At 36.1% G+C, this 17,796-nt stretch overlaps 1 protein-coding gene and 1 long non-coding RNA gene across 4 annotated transcripts in view; one reads left to right on the top strand and one right to left on the bottom strand.

Moving 5' to 3' along the window:
• LOC125259583 overlaps positions 1-11,040 on the bottom strand; it is a 118,140-nt gene extending 107,100 nt beyond the window's left edge. For all 3 annotated transcript variants that reach the window (XR_007182855.1, XR_007182857.1, XR_007182856.1), the window contains exons 1-2: positions 10,762-11,040; positions 8,910-9,053 (exon numbers count right to left, since the gene is read on the bottom strand). This is a non-coding gene — a long non-coding RNA (uncharacterized LOC125259583). The remainder of the gene's footprint in view (positions 1-8,909; positions 9,054-10,761) is intronic.
• prim1 (DNA primase subunit 1) lies at positions 10,820-17,563 on the top strand. Its single transcript, XM_048177296.1, has 13 exons — positions 10,820-11,350; positions 11,586-11,743; positions 12,165-12,271; positions 12,934-13,007; positions 13,114-13,250; positions 13,388-13,446; positions 13,533-13,642; positions 15,484-15,575; positions 15,689-15,824; positions 16,490-16,559; positions 16,662-16,768; positions 16,875-16,973; positions 17,324-17,563. Exons 1-13 carry the CDS (start codon positions 11,242-11,244, stop codon positions 17,341-17,343), a joined length of 1,278 nt encoding a protein of 425 aa, XP_048033253.1. The 5' UTR covers positions 10,820-11,241; the 3' UTR covers positions 17,344-17,563.
• The last annotated feature ends 233 nt before the right edge of the window (positions 17,564-17,796 follow it).

The following is a 17,796-nucleotide window of genomic DNA, read 5'->3' as shown; positions in this document are numbered from 1 at the left end:
GTTCACCCAAAAATGAAATTTCTGTCATTAATTACTCACACTCACATCGTTCCAAACCAGCAAGACTTTCGTTTATCTTCAGAACACAAATTAAGGAATTTTTTAGTCTCCTAAGGAGTTGATGAAGTGAACGCAGTGCAGAGCTTCCGTGTTTAAGTCAGAACCCCAGCTCAGTATTGGCCGACGCTGTTCACTTGAGCAGCATGACACATGCGTGTGCTGCTGATACAGGAGCTGGCCAATACAAAGTCGGCATCCTGAAGTAAAACCCAGAAGCTCTGCAATGTGTCTTCAACGTAAACTGCATAGGAGAATGACAGGGTAGAGAGGACATTGTTGAATAAAGTCGTTATTTTTGTTTTGTTTTTGCGCACAAAAAGTATTCTCGTCGCTTCATAACATTAAGGTTAAAACACTGTTGTCACGTTGACTATTTTAACAATGTCTTTACTACTTTTCTGGACCATGAATGTGGTAATTTCATTGCTTTCTATGGGGGATATATATATAATATATATAATTTCATCAAAGATCTTACAGGTTTGGAACAACATGAGGGTGAGTAATTAATGACACAAATTTCATTTTATAAGATATATATATTTATTTTAAGATATATATTTTTTTTTACTTTAATTTATTTTAAATAGTGACGTGCAGTGGTGTTTTGACATATTGTCCTGTTTAGTAAACATTACTTAAAAGGATAGTTGACCCAAAAATTAAAATGCTGTCATCATTTACTCACCCTCACATTGTTCCAAACCTGCGTACATTTCTTTGTCCTGCTGAACACAAAGGAATATATCTTGAAGAATGTTTGTAACCAAACAGTCAATGGACCCCATTGACTTCCATTGTATTTTTTTCTCTAAAAAACTAAACTAAATTGTCATATACAATATGCTAGTGCAAGTATATAACAATTAGTTCAAACTTTGACCTGTGGAGGGCAGTAATACACTTAGCAGTGTCTACACTGCTGGAATTCTAATAGAGAAGAAGAAGAAGAAGAAGAAGAGAGCTAGTTCAAGATGAGCGTTTATGGTTAAAACGTATATAATTTTAATTTTTTTTTTTAGAAAATGAGCTATGGTTTCTCTAGATAAGACCCTTATTCCTCGTCTGGGAACGTGTAGAATGCTTTGAAGATGCAATGAAACTGTAATTTTGACCTTCAGCTGTTTGGAGGCCATTGAAGTCCACTATATGGAGAAAAATCCTGGAATGTTTTCATCAAAAACCTTCATTTCTTTTCAACTGAAGAGAGAAGGACATGGACATCTTTGATGACATGAGGGTGTGTAAATTATCAGGACATTTTGAAAGTGAACTAATCCTTTAAACTGTCCAAAAATTAAAAAATTAAATTAAATTAAATTAAATAAAAAAAAAAAACATCAAACCCACAGCATAAATTAGGGGGTCTGTTAAAGGGTTAGTTCACCCAAAAATGAAAATTACCCCACGATTTACTCACCCTTAAGCCATCCTAGACTTGTGACTTTCTTCTTTCAGACAAATCTCATCGTCATCAAAATCTCATCCTCTATTCACTGTCACTATAAAGCTTGGAAGAGCCAAGACATTATTTAATATAACTCAGATTATATTTGTCTGGAAGAAGAGGGTCATATACACCTAGGATGGCTTAAGGGTGAGTAAATCATGGGGTATTTTTGGGTGAACTATCCCTTTAATGTCATATTTTGTAATATTTGCATAGTTTTATTTTTGTACTGATTATTTTCTCATCCAATATTCTGAAGAGAAACTACCTCCCCTGCCTCCTTGGAGGAAACATCCCTGATTTTGAAATGTAATTTATTCCAGTGATGTCAAAGCTGAATTTTCAGCATCATTACTCCAGTCTTCAGCATCACATGATCCTTCAGAAATCATTCCAATATGCTGCATTCTGGTTTTGTTGCTCAAGAAACATTACTTATTATCAATGTTGCAGTTGTGCTACTTCACATTTTTTGTGGAAACTTTTGAACAGTATGTTCAAATGTTTCCACACTATATTAATGGACAAACAGAGTGCTAGTACAACATGCCATGTTCAGTTCATTCATTTGACAAATTAGATCCATGCAAACTTGACGAGCCACAGCTTAAAGGCATGACTTGCAAAGCCTATTTCAGGATTTAACCTGGACAAAACAACGGTGTCTGTTAAGCATGATTTTACGAAGAAAGCTATAAAGGAAAAATACAGCATCAGAGAGGGAAAGAGCTGCAGCTTCGAGCTGCTTGAAGTCTTCTACACCCCAGAGCTTTAGAGAGAAGAGAGAGACTAGGGATGTTTGGGTGAAAAGTAAGGGAATGACAGAATGCCGGCTCATTACCAATGACTCACATCTATCAGACAGAGACCTAGTGAGAGAAACTGGGGAGAAATCAGTAAAGGAGGGAATGAAATGATGGGGGGGAGACTTATTCTCTCCAATTACTGACGAGCTGCAGTCTGCCATAGAGACATGCACACAAACACACAGCCATCAAACCAGCCACCGTGACTGCAGCACTAACAATGCCATAGATAGTCTAGAACCGCTGCAACAATGTGGGATCATAATGACAGGAGAATGTGTTCGGTATGTGCATTCAGACCTTCAAATGTGCCGTCGCTATGTTATTCACCTTCTCATGGTCACATTATCAGAGGTACATTGTTTTAAGGTTCATATGGGACCTTTAATGCTGTTTAAATGCAACAAGCTCAGTCAACCCTTGTTGAATCAGTCAGGGTGACTGTGTTCACTGGAGCAGAGAGCATGTCTCACACACACACAAGAATAACTGCAGGCCTCATGGTCTCAGGAGAAAGGAATGTACATAATCAGCATATTAAATTAATTCAGAAATTAGCATAAACAATGTGAATCCGCTCAACTCATATCATCATAAATTTCTGATGTACATTACTAGCATGCCCTTTTAGAGATGCATGCATTTTCATTTTTTCAGTATCAGTTTGGAAAACCCTGCTTAAAAGCATAAGAATTCTGTCATCATTTGAAGACCTGTTTTTGTCCAAACAATGAAAGTAAATGAGGTCCAAAACAACATTGGATCCCGCTGACTTTTACACATTTTTCAAAATATCTTCTTTTGTGTTCCACCAGAGGAAATAAGTCATACAGATTTGCAACAACATAAGCGTGAGTAAATTACACAGTGATTTTAATACTGCGGTGTTGCGAGACTCCTGCACACCTGATTTCTGCTGTGTTGGCAACAGAACAGAATAACTGCACACATGTACCCTCATACAAGCATCCCTCTCGCACTGCCATCGGCCTTTTTCTTGCCAAGGGGGTCCCCAAGGCTTCCCTAAAACCCATGAGGTATGCCCAACCCCCACTATCACTCACTCTCACACATATGTAGTTTGTCACGGTGAACCCCTGAGGTATATGTTAATAATGGATGAGTATATTTGGCTGTTTAATTAGCCAACCGTGCTTTTATGGCATCTGGGTCTCTGGACCATAGAGAAGGAAAAAGGTGTGGGTTGTGTTTGGACAAGTTAACTAATCCTATATGATATGGTCTGCTAAAGCTGTTTTATGAACAAAGTTGCATGTACTGTACGTGTTAGTCTTGATAGAGGGATTTATGTTAAGTTAAGGACAAATTTTAACATATGGAGTCCAGTTAAGCATGAAACTGTAAATAACTAATTAGGTCAGGGTGCATTACACATGCAGTAGTGCCCACAATCACAGCAGGGTGGGGCAACTTCCCGAAATGCCTGCATATGCTGCAATATCATGAAATATTGGTGACTTTTTTCCTTATATAAAGAAAAAAGTGTGTCTTTATTTGTACTTCTATGATACAATATGTTCCTGTAAAAACAGGAAGCAAACAATCATATACAACAATGAAGCCTGATTGCAGCCCCATGTGTATAATACGTATGTTATCAATCAAGTATCACAGCAACACACAATATGCCTGACAATGAACCTATGATTAAAGATATATTTTAAGAAAACTGCTTCCATAGCTTCTCATTATAAGTGTGAGCACTAAAGACTTCAAAGTAATAGATTTTAGAGAATTTGGAGTTGCTACAAACTAAAGCAGGGGTCTATAACAGTGGGTCCGACGTGGTACTGCAGGGGGTCTGCCAAATACTGTTTATATATATATATAAACATTTAATATAATAATATATTTACATTAAATTTAATTCAGTCAATAGTTGTTGCTAGAAATATTTATTATTACAAATATTATATATATTATTTTAATATAATATATTGAATATATTTATTGAAATATTAAGAAACATTGAAATCAGCATATGTAAACATGTACACACACTTAATATATATATATATATATATATATATATATATATATATAGTACAGTCCAAAAGTTTGGAACCACTAAGATTTTTAATGTTTTTAAAAGAAGTTTCGTCTGCTCACCAAGGCTACATTTATTTAATTAAAAATACAGTAAAAAACAGTAATATTGTGAAATATTATTACAACTTAAAATAACTGTGTACTATTTAAATATATTTGACAAAGTAATTTATTCCTGTGATGCAAAGCTGAATTTTCAGCATCGTTACTCCAGTCTTCAGTGTCACATGATCCTTCAGAAATCATTCTAATATGCTGATTTGCTGCTCAATAAACATTTATGATTATTTTCAATGTTGAAAACAGTTGTGTACTTTTTTTTTTTCAGGATTCCTTGATGAATAGAAAGTTCAAAAGAACAGCATTTATCTGAAATACAAAGCTTCTGTAGCATTATACGCTACCGTTCAAAAGTTTGGGGTCAGTAAGAATTTTTATTTTTATTTTTTTGAAAAGAAATTAAAGAAATGAATACTTTTATTCAGCAAGGATGCATTAAATCAATCAAAAGTGGCAGTAAAGACATTTATAATGTTACAAAAGATTAGATTTCAGATAAACACTGTTCTTTTGAACTTTCTATTCATCAAATAATCCTGAAAAAAAATATTGTACACAAATATTTTGTACAATTGTACACATTAAATGTTTCTTGAGCAGCAGATCAGCATATTAGAATGATTTCTGAAGGATCATGTGACACTGAAGACTGGAGTAATGATGCTGAAAATTCAGCTTTGCCATCACAGGAATAAATTACTTTGTGAAATATATTCAAATAGAAAACAGTTATTTTAAATTGCAATAATATTTCACAATATTACCGTTTTTTACTGTATTTTTTAATTAAATAAATGTAGATGTAAATGTAACGAAACTTCTTTTAAAAACATTAAAAATCTTAGTGGTTCCAAACTTTTGGACTGTACTAGATTATATATATATATATATATATATATATATATATATATATATATAGATAGATAGATAGATAGATAGATAGATATATATATATATATATGGCATCAAAAAGGTTAAAGACTTATGGACTAAAGTAAAATTAATAAATATATTCAAAATTCATCAAGATATTCAGAGCTGCTAGTTGTGTGTAGACTCTTCACAACACACACATACCGAGAAAGATCTGTATTGTAGGGAGTTCTTTAAGATTCTCAAGGTCACACAAAGCCGTAACCAAAATTACCCACAACCTTGAGCGTCCTGAGAGGAGCAAGTATGTGAGAGAGAAAGAAAAGAAAGGCGTAGATATGAAAACATGAGTATTCTCTTTGACTTTACAGTGTCAGACAACACATTTACCGCAGAAAGAATGTAGTCATAGCAACAGCAGCGAAGTCTTAGTGTATGAGTGTCTGTGTGTAGGTGCATACGTGTGCACACACATTTACTTTTCAACGGCCTGAAAGAGAAAATCGTACAAAATGAAATATTTAACAGATTCAGGTCTCTTTTGAGCACACGAATATTCTCTGTGTGAAGATGAAAGTGCAAACAGGCGCTTATCAGGCCAACTAAAATGGTAAATTTTAATTAACACCTGTGCCCTGCGTTTATCAGCAATCGAAACCGTATCCATGCAACCTTTCATGAGATGACCAGATTTGTAATTCATTTCATTTGAATAAAGACAAATGATGATCAAGACTGTGTATTAATGTTCATAACACTCAGAGATAGCTGTTGCTGGGTGATGTACCATTAGTAATTGATGTTACCTGTAACTCAAAACTCAAACGGCAGACATCCTCCTTAGATCATAAGTGTGTCAGACTCAGAGCACAAACCCCCCCATCAACAGTCTGCACCTGTTTTGAAGGAAGTTCTCTTTCTTCCTCAGAAGGAAGGGCTCATAAAGGGAAGCCCAGCTTTGAGATTTTCCACTGAGGGAAAAGTCACTTCCACCCACACATGGAGAACACCACTGCAGGAGGAGGAGGAGGATGTGAACTGAACAATAGAGACTCGCATGTCGGTGGAGTTCCGTAGTTGAAGCCCTGACATGCTTCACCCTGTCGCCCAGATAACCCTCTCTCCCCTCTCATGCTTCTCCACCAGCCCCTCATCCTGCCCCACAACAACAGCCATTGTTGTAAGACAAACATTACAGTCTATTTCTGTCATAGCTGATCAAGTAAACAAGGTGGTGCCAACCTCATTTTACTTATCTCAGGCTTTGTGCCAAACAAACACTGAAAAGAGGTCTGCAAGCTTCAATTTCAGTAATATAGGGGAGAATGGGGTCAGTTGTCATGAGGACTGTGTCAGTAACTATGAGGTTGAGAGTCCAAAGTCCAAATGCACAAATGTGTGTTTTCTCTAGCAGAACATTTTATGTGGGTTTCAAGCACTGTTCTCCAAACATTCTTAAATTAGAATCATTTTGTGAAATCTAAAATCATTCTTTCTTTTCTATAGCTAAACCTGTGAACATTAGAAAACTACATTAGCATATACTGAGGTAACAGTCAAACATAAAATGAAGGTAGATTTTAACTAAAATCTTGAACTTTTTTAATATAAATTTCAGGTCAGGGCAAGTTGTTAAAGCTGCAGTCCATAGGTTTTGCCTCTTTGTCACCATCTCTGTTTGAAACCTGCAATTACAGTTATTTGAAGAATTATCATCTTTACGCGGGTTGCGGATCGGCACGGCTCCTCAGCGCGGATTAATCTAATGTTTGCTGTCAGTCACCAGAAAATGTCATCTGAACATGTAAGTAACATGTCTGCCACTTTTGTTGACAAACTGAGAAAAAAAGCATTACAATAAATCGTGCTACCAAAGGTGTACTCTAAGAGCTTAATAAAACACACTGCAAGTGTGCATTAAGATATTATCCATAAACTCTCTCTCTTTCCCTTGTATTTTTACCAACATACATAGCGAAGAACACAGAAACACTCGTTACAACTAACAGTAAACAAATAAATAAAGACCTTATGCCTTTCGGGTGGTGCTTAATAAACTTTATACCCATAAATAAACTCTGATGAACTGTAATAAAGTGCCCTCACCTTCATTACTGTCATATCCAGTATCATTCTGGAGACTTTAAGCTGGATCACGAACAGTTTTTACTTGTATATCCTTGAGTAGCACATTTTTAGCACAGTCTCTGTTTTGTATTGTTTCTTTGTATTGATATTCATTCACTAAGCAGTCCGGTGTGAAATGATTCGCGCAGACATACACAAATTTCGACAGAACTGACGGAGAATTTTCTGGAAAACCAAGTTAATCCACCTCGTTTTCAGCAGCTCAGATTCAGGTAGTAAACGGAGAGATCTATGTGGATTAATCCATCCAGCTACAGAACACCTAAAACGCTTGGGAGACATTCTCGTCAGTGCAGCAATGGTGGACTCGCTGTGAACGCACTCCGGGCGGTTCTATGTTCAAACGTCAGTGTCTGTCAACATTCGTGGGCGGGGCCTGTGGCTTTTGTGACCTCACACTGCCAGGGATCTGGAAACGGCTTGTTCTGAGACACTGCTTATGATTTATGGGAATTAAAAAAAAAGGAGTGGGTGGATTTTTATCACTATAGGGTGGTTCTGTACACACACTGCCAACACACATTTATGTCCAAACACCATGCAAAAGTGAATTTTGCATAATAGGTCCCCTTTAATGTGTCCTTGCTTAATAAAAGTATTAATTTTTCAATAATAATAATAATAATAATCTTACTGACCCAAACTTTTGAATGGTAGTGCACATCTTGTTTTTATCCTGTTTCATAATTGCTTTACTGTTTTAATTTTGCTGAAAAGCCAAGTTATTTAATGGTAGGCTGCATTGTGACAGCTTAGCCCATATAGTATGACAACATGCTCTGCTATTAGGGGATTGTATTTCTTCAAGAACAGGAAGACATTTATTCAAAGTGCTGAAAATGGATCCACAAAGGACGACAGGAAAGCACTTGTTCAGGGAAGAGTATTATGCCTAAAATAGCTTTGACCAGTTGCTACATGAGGATGTCTCTGCTGAGCCACTCAGGAAGCTGGTAGTAATTAATATAGAGACTTGCTGACAGAAGTAAAATCCTCGAACATGTATAAGAAACGCATAGGCTTTGCTTAAAGTGAATGTACTGAATTTAACACTGAATAAAAAGATAGACCGTGAGAGGTGGAAATGAGACTGGTACACTCAGACACAAGTGCTCTCAGTCAGACACTCTCTGTGAGAGCTCTTACTTGTACAAGAGTTCTTGTGAGCCGCACTCCATTAGGATTTACCTTCAGTTACTCACATAAAATACGCAATTTCTTTACAGAGTTTTTCTAGAGAGAAACAAGACCCCCCCGCACTCTTCAAAAATACGTATTCCAATATCTTTTTCAATATTTGTGGCCTGAGACTGTTTTTTTCTTTTCATCACAGGATTTACTGACACCAGAAAAAAGGCCTTGGATAATATTCCTGTTGACGGCACAGTGAAAAATAATAGGCTACCAACAGGCATCATATTTACACATTTATATACCTTCACCTGTTTACTGCGGTGACTGTGGACTCAGCAGATCGGATCAAGCTCTAGCTGCAGAATTATCAATATGCATGCAGTCAACATGACTGTGTCACAGTCTGTCCAGTACTCAAGGAATTTCTGCCCTCCTGTGGTAAGATAGAGATTCTGAAAGGAAAAAAGTTGGGGGAAAAACATTTTGGTGCTCCATGGTTTTACAGATGTAAGAAGGTAGACTAATTTTTTCAAAAGTGAGCCATTGTTTTCCAATACATATTAACAAATAATATATTAATAGACATTTGTTTAGACACACTATTCACACTCTCACTATTTTATTTATTTTGTCTGCTAAAAGAGTCATTCCACGAAACCGGTACGATTTGGACTTACACATTTTTAGATTTTTTTACCAAAATGTTTTAGTTTTCTGAACACCCCACAACATTAATGACATATTTAACTTCCAGAAAAACATTTTCCCATCTCAGGCATCAAATCCCTGTTGTTGTTGATCATTATTTTAAGTTATGGACACTATGGGAGCACACTGAATATTATTATAAAATGTATTTGAGATCAAATCAACATTTTCCTATTAATCAGATGTCCCTCACACTAATTCGGTAATTGCAAATATAAAAATTACATAAAATTCTCACACTTTTGCTATATTAAAGCCTGAAATGGGCACTTTTTGTGACAGCAACCGCATCATTTTTTTATCAAGGCTTAACTTCAGAATTTGAACTAAAATCAGAATTCTTATGATTTAAATTACTTTTTCATAAACTTAAAAAAATAATAATAATAAAAATGTAGGTGTGATGGGGTTATGATTTTTTGTCTAAATTGGCCACTGCTCTAAATCTAGTGAATAAATGAAAGGCACATGGCATGCATGATATTAAGAAATCATGAATAATGTTGAAATAACAAAGATAATTTTCACAAGTAATAGTTTTCCATCTTTAATTGATATAATTGAGCTGTTAAGCTTGACAAACACAATTTCACAACATAATTTAGGTATAATTATTAAAGAAGGTGGTGACTTGGTGTGTCTGCTCACAATGTTGTTCAGAAGAATTCTATGATGTCACTTACTATTAATGATGTCACATAAGTATCAGTTCATTATTTTTATAGGGGGAGAATGGTTTGTGTAACTGGGTTGAGGGGTTACTGAGGTATGGAACTAAATGATGAATTTACTTAAAAAAAAAAAATTACCAGCAAAAAAGCACAGATGGATATTTATGGGAATGGCAAAATGCATGGACTTTTTTCTCATTTAAATATTCATATCCCAAGCACACTTTCATAGAAGGCCTTGAGGGACACTACAAAATAGGTGGTGTCAACTGAAAAAAACCTAAATAATTTCTAATATAAAGATAAAATGTATGTCATGTTTTTAAACATTATTAAAGAAGAAATTTCAATTAATACAAAAAGCTTTTAAAAATATATTTTGGTGACCCAATAGATAAAATACACTGAAAAAGGTCAGAGGGACTCAAATCGTACCGATTTAGTGTAATGACTCAAAAATGTCCAGCAGTGCCCACACATGGATCACGTGAGAATTCTGCCACATAATATATAATATATACAATTTCGACCGGATTTAATAGCATTCTGTGGCGAAAAAAAAAAATTATACTATAAATATTTTGGGGGGAAATGGTCAAGCTAAGGCTAATTTCCCTGTTTAGCTGGGGCTAATTTCACAGGTAACATTTAATTCCCTTAATACACACAATTAAATAATCACCCTTCTTGTACAATTTGACAACAATGAGGATTTATCTAGAAATGAAGCACAATAATAAAAAGTACGTTAGTCTATATTACGTTCACTCCTGATATCTACCTTGATTTTTCTCGGTGTTCTCCACAAATCCCGTCTCATATTTCTCAAGCTCTTCATTGACACCGTTTATCTCCCTTGTAACTGTTACTTTTTTCCCCAAAACTTTTTTTTTATTATCGCAAAATAAAGTCTTCGCCTGATTTGAATCATCCATCCGCTTATCCTACGCAGAGCCGTTAACGGTTCTGATCCTACGTAGGCAGCGTCGCGTGAGTGCTGGAGTTCATCCCGGCGTCTCGGTCCTTACGGCAGGACACCGTAGACTACAGGTGGCCAGTCCATCAGTGATTTGAATCATTATTGAACATAATCATAAAACACTCTTGTCCGAGCCTTGAGGTGGCAGCAGAGAAAACAGTAGCTGTGCGCGAGACCAACGAATAAGGACAAATTGCGTCATTTCCTATTTACGTTAATTTTCCCGCGCTGGTTGTTTGTAGGATCAGCTGTCATTGAGAATCCACACTGATCAATTTAAACATGTCAAACTCCGATTATGATCCAGCTTGTTTGCCTGACTTGTTGCCGCTGTATTATCGCAGACTGTTCCCGTTTCCACAGTACTATCGCTGGTTAAGTTATGGCGGCGGTAAGTAAATCTCCGAGCCACTAACTCACTTACCCACATCAATCTCTGATCACACGAGCCATTCACTGGTCTTTAAAATACTATTCTTTTTGTTACTTTGTGTGTTTATAGTGCAAAGTCGGTCCATAAATATGTCAGTTTAATCAACATGGCTCTATGCGTGCATTTATATTCAACAATACTTGTATTTTCTTTCTTCGTTTTCATAATGTCTACTTAATTTTGCCTCTTGCAGTGTCTAAAAACTACTTTCAGAACCGTGAGTTTTCCTTCACGCTAAAAGATGACATTTATGTCAGATATCAGTCCTTCAGCACTCAGAATGAGCTGGAGAAAGAGATGCAGAAAATGGTTCCCTACAAGATTGATATTGGAGCAGTCTACAGCCACAGGGTAATATAACTCATCATGTTTCTATATTATATTATATTATATTATATGGAAAGTTGGCATATCACAGCATTTTAAACGACATTTTGCTAATTCTTTTATACTGTCGTTATTATAGTCTTTATGACTTAGAAATGCATATTAGTTGAAAATACAATGGTTCAAATGAAATGTTGCTATATAGTATAATAGTATTGTATTATTATATATAGTGATATAATATAGTCATTACATTTGTATGATGTGATATATTTTAAATAATAGATTGAATGAATATTTTTGTTGCTATGGATTATTTGCTGTGTGATTAGATATTTTCTTAAAAATTCTCACATTTTTGGTTCTTTCATCTGCTTCGTATTACTTGTAGAAATTTCCCTCATCAATAAAGAGATCATAATTTCTCTGTTTCTGTGATTGACAGCCCAGTCAACACAACACTGTGAAGTCTGGAACCTTCCAGGCTCTGGAGAAGGAGCTGGTGTTTGACATTGACATGACAGACTATGATGATGTCAGACGTTGCTGCAGGTACACAGTTGCCTTCTCACCTGGGTTGCCAGGTTTTTCACAACAAAAACCCCCAATTGCTACTCAAAACTAGCCCAATCCCATTTCGGGGCCCTCCTGTAAAATTCACGTTCTGGGGGCCAAAATCCACGTTTTTGGTGGGGTTCCCCTGGTAAAATTTGCATTCCAGGGGCTAAATATCATGTTATTTGGGGTCGCTTCAACCCGCGGACGATGAAAACAACAGTGTTAAAGGGTTAGTTCACCCAAAAATGAAAATAATGTAATTTATTACTCACCCTCATGCCGTTCCACACCCGTAAGACCTTCATTCATCTTCGGAACACAAATTAAGATATTTTAGTTGAAATCCGATGGCTCAGTGAGGCCTTCATAGGGAGCAATGACATTTCCTCTCTCAACAAGATCCATAAAGGTACTAAAAACATATTTAAATCGGTTCATGTGAGTACAGCGGTTCAATATTAATATTATAAAGCGACGAGAATATTTTTGGTGTGCCAAAAAAACCAAAATAACGACTTATTTAGTGGTGGCCGATTTCAAAACACTGCTTCAGGAAGCTTTAGAGCATAAATGAATCAGTGTACTTATAGAGTAGTGTTTTAAATGCAGTTATGGTGTGCATTTTTTGTTCATATATTCATCTTTTTGTTCTTCAGTGCTGCTGATATCTGCTCAAAGTGCTGGACTCTAATGACCATCGCTATCCGTATTCTGGACCGGGCACTTCGGGGTAAGGGGAACCTCTCATCAACAGAACATTTACAGTTTAAGTAACATTATAACAAATATACAGATGGAACAAAGTTAACGTGCATTGTTCTGTTTGTGTGGTTCAGAGGACTTTGGATTCCATCATCTCCTGTGGGTGTATTCGGGTAGGAGAGGAGTGCATTGCTGGGTTTGTGATGAAGCTGCTAGGAAGCTCTCAGTGGCGGCACGGTCTGCTGTGGCAGAGTATCTCAGTTTAGTCAAGGTATTCAAATATCAGATAATTCATCATTCTAGAAGTTGTATCCTGGGTTTGTTTACCATATTCACGTATCTAGTCCAAAAGCTCAACTCAACTGTGAGTGTTGTAAATAATTGTGTGTCCTGCGGATGTTTCTATAGGGTGGTGAGGAGACCACGAGAAAAGTTGTGCTGTCAGATCCAATCCATCCTTTCATCAAGTGAGGGGGAAAAAATCACCACCTTCTTAAGTATATAATGTGTCAGTGTAATTGGTGTAACTGTAGTTTCTCTCTCTTTCTTTTAGTCATTCTCTGTCTGTGGTGGAGCACTATTTCCCACAGTACGCCATTGTGGAACAGGACATATTAGGCAGTAAGGAGAGTTTAGACAAAGTGCTCGCTCTGCTACCTGAAGATATCCTTTTATCCCTAGTAGTGTTGTCACAATATCAACATTTCAGTAGTCGGTTCCAATGCCAGAAAAATTTGTTTTTTGTACCATAGCAAAAAATATTGGAAATATTTTCTTTTGTTTTACAATTTCAAAACAAGAAATATTAAATAAATGAAATGAGTTAATAATTAATGCTAATAATAATTATAAGTAAACAATACAGTAAAACAGTAGCATGTAATCTTTAAATATTTTTAAATCAGTTAAATGTTAGGTAAAGGTCAAGTGAAATTTTCAATTTAGTTAAGTTACACTTTATTGAGTGGATAAACACCTGATTGGAGCCTTTAAAGGGTTAGTTCACCTAAAAATGAAATTCTGTCATTAATTACTCACCCTCGTGTCGTTCCACATCCGTAAGACCTTCAGAACACAAAATGAGAGCTTTCTGTCCCTCCATAGAGATCCAACGCAACTACTAATTTCAAGGTCCAGAAAGGTAGTAAAGACATCGTTAAAGTAATCCATGTGACTCCAGTGGTTTAACCTCTGGAAGTGTTTATGAAGTGTCGCAAGTGCTTTGTTTGTGCAAAAAAACATAATTTACCACTTTATTTACTAAAATATTGATCTGCAGTGCATTCAGGAGAGCATCACAACACATCCGTGTTGTGTTCAGACTCGCGCGTCAACGCAACGCAACGCACACGCATGAGTGTTCACGAGAGCACCATGATGCATGCATTTTGCGTTCATGCGACAGCTGACATTGCTGCGTTAACACGCTTTGGATAATATTATTTTGTAAATAAAATAGTTTTTTGCGCAAACCAAGCACGCGCGACGGTTCATAAAATTGAGGTTAAACCAATGGAGTCACATGGAGTACGTTAATGATGTCTTTACTGTCTTTCTGGACCTTGAAAGTGGTAGTTGCATTGGATCTCTATGGAGGGACAGAAAGCTCTCAGACTTTATTAAAAAATATCTTCATTTTTGTTCTGAAGATAAATTAAGGTCTTATGCTGCGTTCACACCAGACGCGACTTGCGCGAATAGCGCAATTTATTCGCGCGTAGTTGGACGCTTGAACATTTTGAGTTTACTCGCTTCATTCGCGCGTGACATATATATATATATATATATATATATATATATATATATATATATATATATATATATATATATATATATATATATTATATTAGCTCAAATTGAGTAAAGACCGTTTTTTACAACTTATCAGATTGTCCGACCTCCTCACTCACTTTCTTTCAAACACGATCCTTTTAATTTCTGTTTCTATAAATGTATGAAGATGTACAGCGACGATGATTTTGTCCTCCATTGTTTCGAATTTCTGCCTCAGCTCGCTACGTCACGTCACTACTAGAGCAAGCTCCTGATTGGTTAACGCGGCGCGGAAATTTGCCAAAGTTCAGATTTTTCAACTAGCGCGATTCGCGAATCACGCGTTAAGCGCGTCAAACGCCCGAATCGCTCAATTCGCACCGAGTCATTCGCCGCTTCATTCGCACGAATCACACCGCAGGATGTCAATTCGCGTCTTTGCATTGACTTAACATGTAAATCACTCGCGCTTACCGCTTCATTCGCGTCCGGTGTGAACGCACCATTATGGGTTTGGAACCACATGAGAGTGAGTAATAAATGACAGAATTTTCATTTTTGGATGAACTATCCCTTTAAAAAGCTGCCATCTATCAGAGGATACTGAATGGAGTTATACTACCGGTACCGCAGAAAGGCAATACGGTTTTTGTATCGTCTCAGTAGTCTGTACCAAAGTATTTTTATGAGAGGATCTCAGCTGGCTGTTATTTCTTTAAGTCTGACTGCACATATCAAAAAAGAGCTGACAGCCTATTGTCAGAAGGTGAAAAACCCAATGGAGCGATGGGGCGAACTCTGCTCTCTGGTTGAACATAAAAAGGTAAATGCAAATTGGTCGGTAAGCAGCACTGAGAGCAACTAATCACAGACAAACAACTCTTTCAGCTTAAGACGTAGTTCAGTTTCCCATTATTTTTATGTGTTTGTGTTAAGTCGAGTACTAAGAAGGGTGGTCAGTACATCGATAAGGAGATCATGTTGCAGTACTGTTACCCTCGCCTGGATGTCAACGTCAGTAAAGGAGTCAACCATTTACTGAAGAGCCCCTTCAGCGTACACCCCAAGACGGGTGAGATCATACTTTACCATATGAACTTCATTTATACAGTACCATTCAAAAGTCTGGGGTTGGTAAGATTTGTTTTTATTGATACACTTATTCAGCAAAGACATTAAAGTGACAGTAAAGACATTTATAATGTATATGTTTCAAATAAATGCTATTCTTTTGAACTTTATATTCATCAAAGAATCCTGAAAGAAATGTATCTTGGTTTCCATAAAAATATTAAGCAGCACAACTGTTTTCATCATTGATAAGAAATGTTTCTTGAGCAGCAAATCAGTATATTAGGATGATTTCTGAAGGATCATGTGACACTGAAGACTGGAATAATGATGCTGAAAATTCAGCTTTGATATCACAGGAATAAATTATATTTTAACATATTCAAATATAATTTTTTTTTTTTAACTGTAATATTATTTCACAATTACTTTTTTTTTTTTTTTACCCAGGTTGCATATATTTGATTGAATAAGCACAAGAGGCTTCTCTCAAAAACATTTTAAAAATCTTACCGACCCAAAACCTTTGAATGGTAGTGTATATGTTTCTAGTCTTAGTTTGCATAAATTATATTTGTATGTTTTACATTCAAAGGAAAATGGGTTGCAAATGTTGTTTCATGTTGATTTGAAAACATTTCTTTTTATCCTCAATATTTTCTTTAGGTCGAATCTCAGTGCCAATAGATTTGAAAGAACTGAACACATTTGATCCTTTTGAGGTTCCTACGATCAGGTAAATATTGAATAAATCGGTGTCCATCTTTGCAGGGTAGTTCCATATGTAGTTGTAGGATGTGACCACTGCTTTCATATGTCCACTCATCTGTCTCTGTAGTTTGATCTGTGAGGAGCTGGAGAAACCCAGAGCAGATGAGGTGGAGGACGAGGACATGAAGGACAAGGAGAATGAACAAGATGCTGGAGAACGACGCAGAATCAGAGGTGAGCAAACACGTATGACTCTTCAATTTATTCACAACTGTTCAAGATTCATCCTCAGTTCTGTGGGAAGGTACTGACTGCTAAACATGTTTTTGGATATTTGTAGACTACAAGCGCACCAGCCTGGCCAAGTATGTGAAGGTCTTTGATCGTTTTTTGGAGACAATGGCTCGATCTCGGAAAGGAGAGATGCTGAAGAAGAGTGGTGAGTTACGAACAAGCTTCTGTTCTTCCTCAGACTTTCATGTTCATGTTTCATACACTTGATTGGATCCCTAATCCATTTGTAATTGTTTATTGATCGATTTAATTCTGCACGCTCATTTCCTGTTTTTACATTTCAATTTACTTTGAGCTTTAAATGACAAGAGTTTGTCTTCAAAAACACGATCACTTAAATGTAATCTTCAGCAAATATCAAAATGATTATTCAGTTTTCATACTGTACATTAATGTGAATTCACTTGTAGCATTTACAATGACTGATTTTAGGTTTTAGTGTTAGTGACTGTACAGATTACTTCATTAATTATTTCAATGTGATTATTTTTGCAGATCTTCAGAAGGACTTCTAAGACAGAAGAGCTGGAACATTACAGCTAATTAGCAGGTCTTCATAATGCATAACTGCTGACCATCTGTTTGTAAAGATACAGACACTTTTGACATACAAAAAACTACAGTTTTGCAAACATTCCATTGGAGGATCTGTCAAGTTATGAAATGATGTCATTTATTTCCACATGATACTGTGTTCCTTTACTTTTCTAATAAAATATTTTCACTTGTTTTCTACTTTTTGTAAATCAATTTAATTTTTTCTGGATTTTTTTACCGTCTTATTAAAAGGTTAGTTCACCAAAAATGAAAATAATTTCATTTATTACTCACCTTCATGTCGTTCTACACCCATAAAACCTTCATTCATCTTTGGAACACAAATTAATATATTTTTGATGAAATCCAATGGCTCAGTGAGGCCTCTATTGCCAGCAATGTCACTGAACCTCTCAAGATCCCAAAAAGTA

The sequence above is a fragment of the Megalobrama amblycephala genome, linkage group LG24 (assembly GCF_018812025.1).
Source record: "Megalobrama amblycephala isolate DHTTF-2021 linkage group LG24, ASM1881202v1, whole genome shotgun sequence".
Lineage (NCBI taxonomy): Eukaryota > Metazoa > Chordata > Actinopteri > Cypriniformes > Xenocyprididae > Megalobrama > Megalobrama amblycephala.
This window is presented reverse-complemented; position numbering and strand designations above follow the sequence as displayed.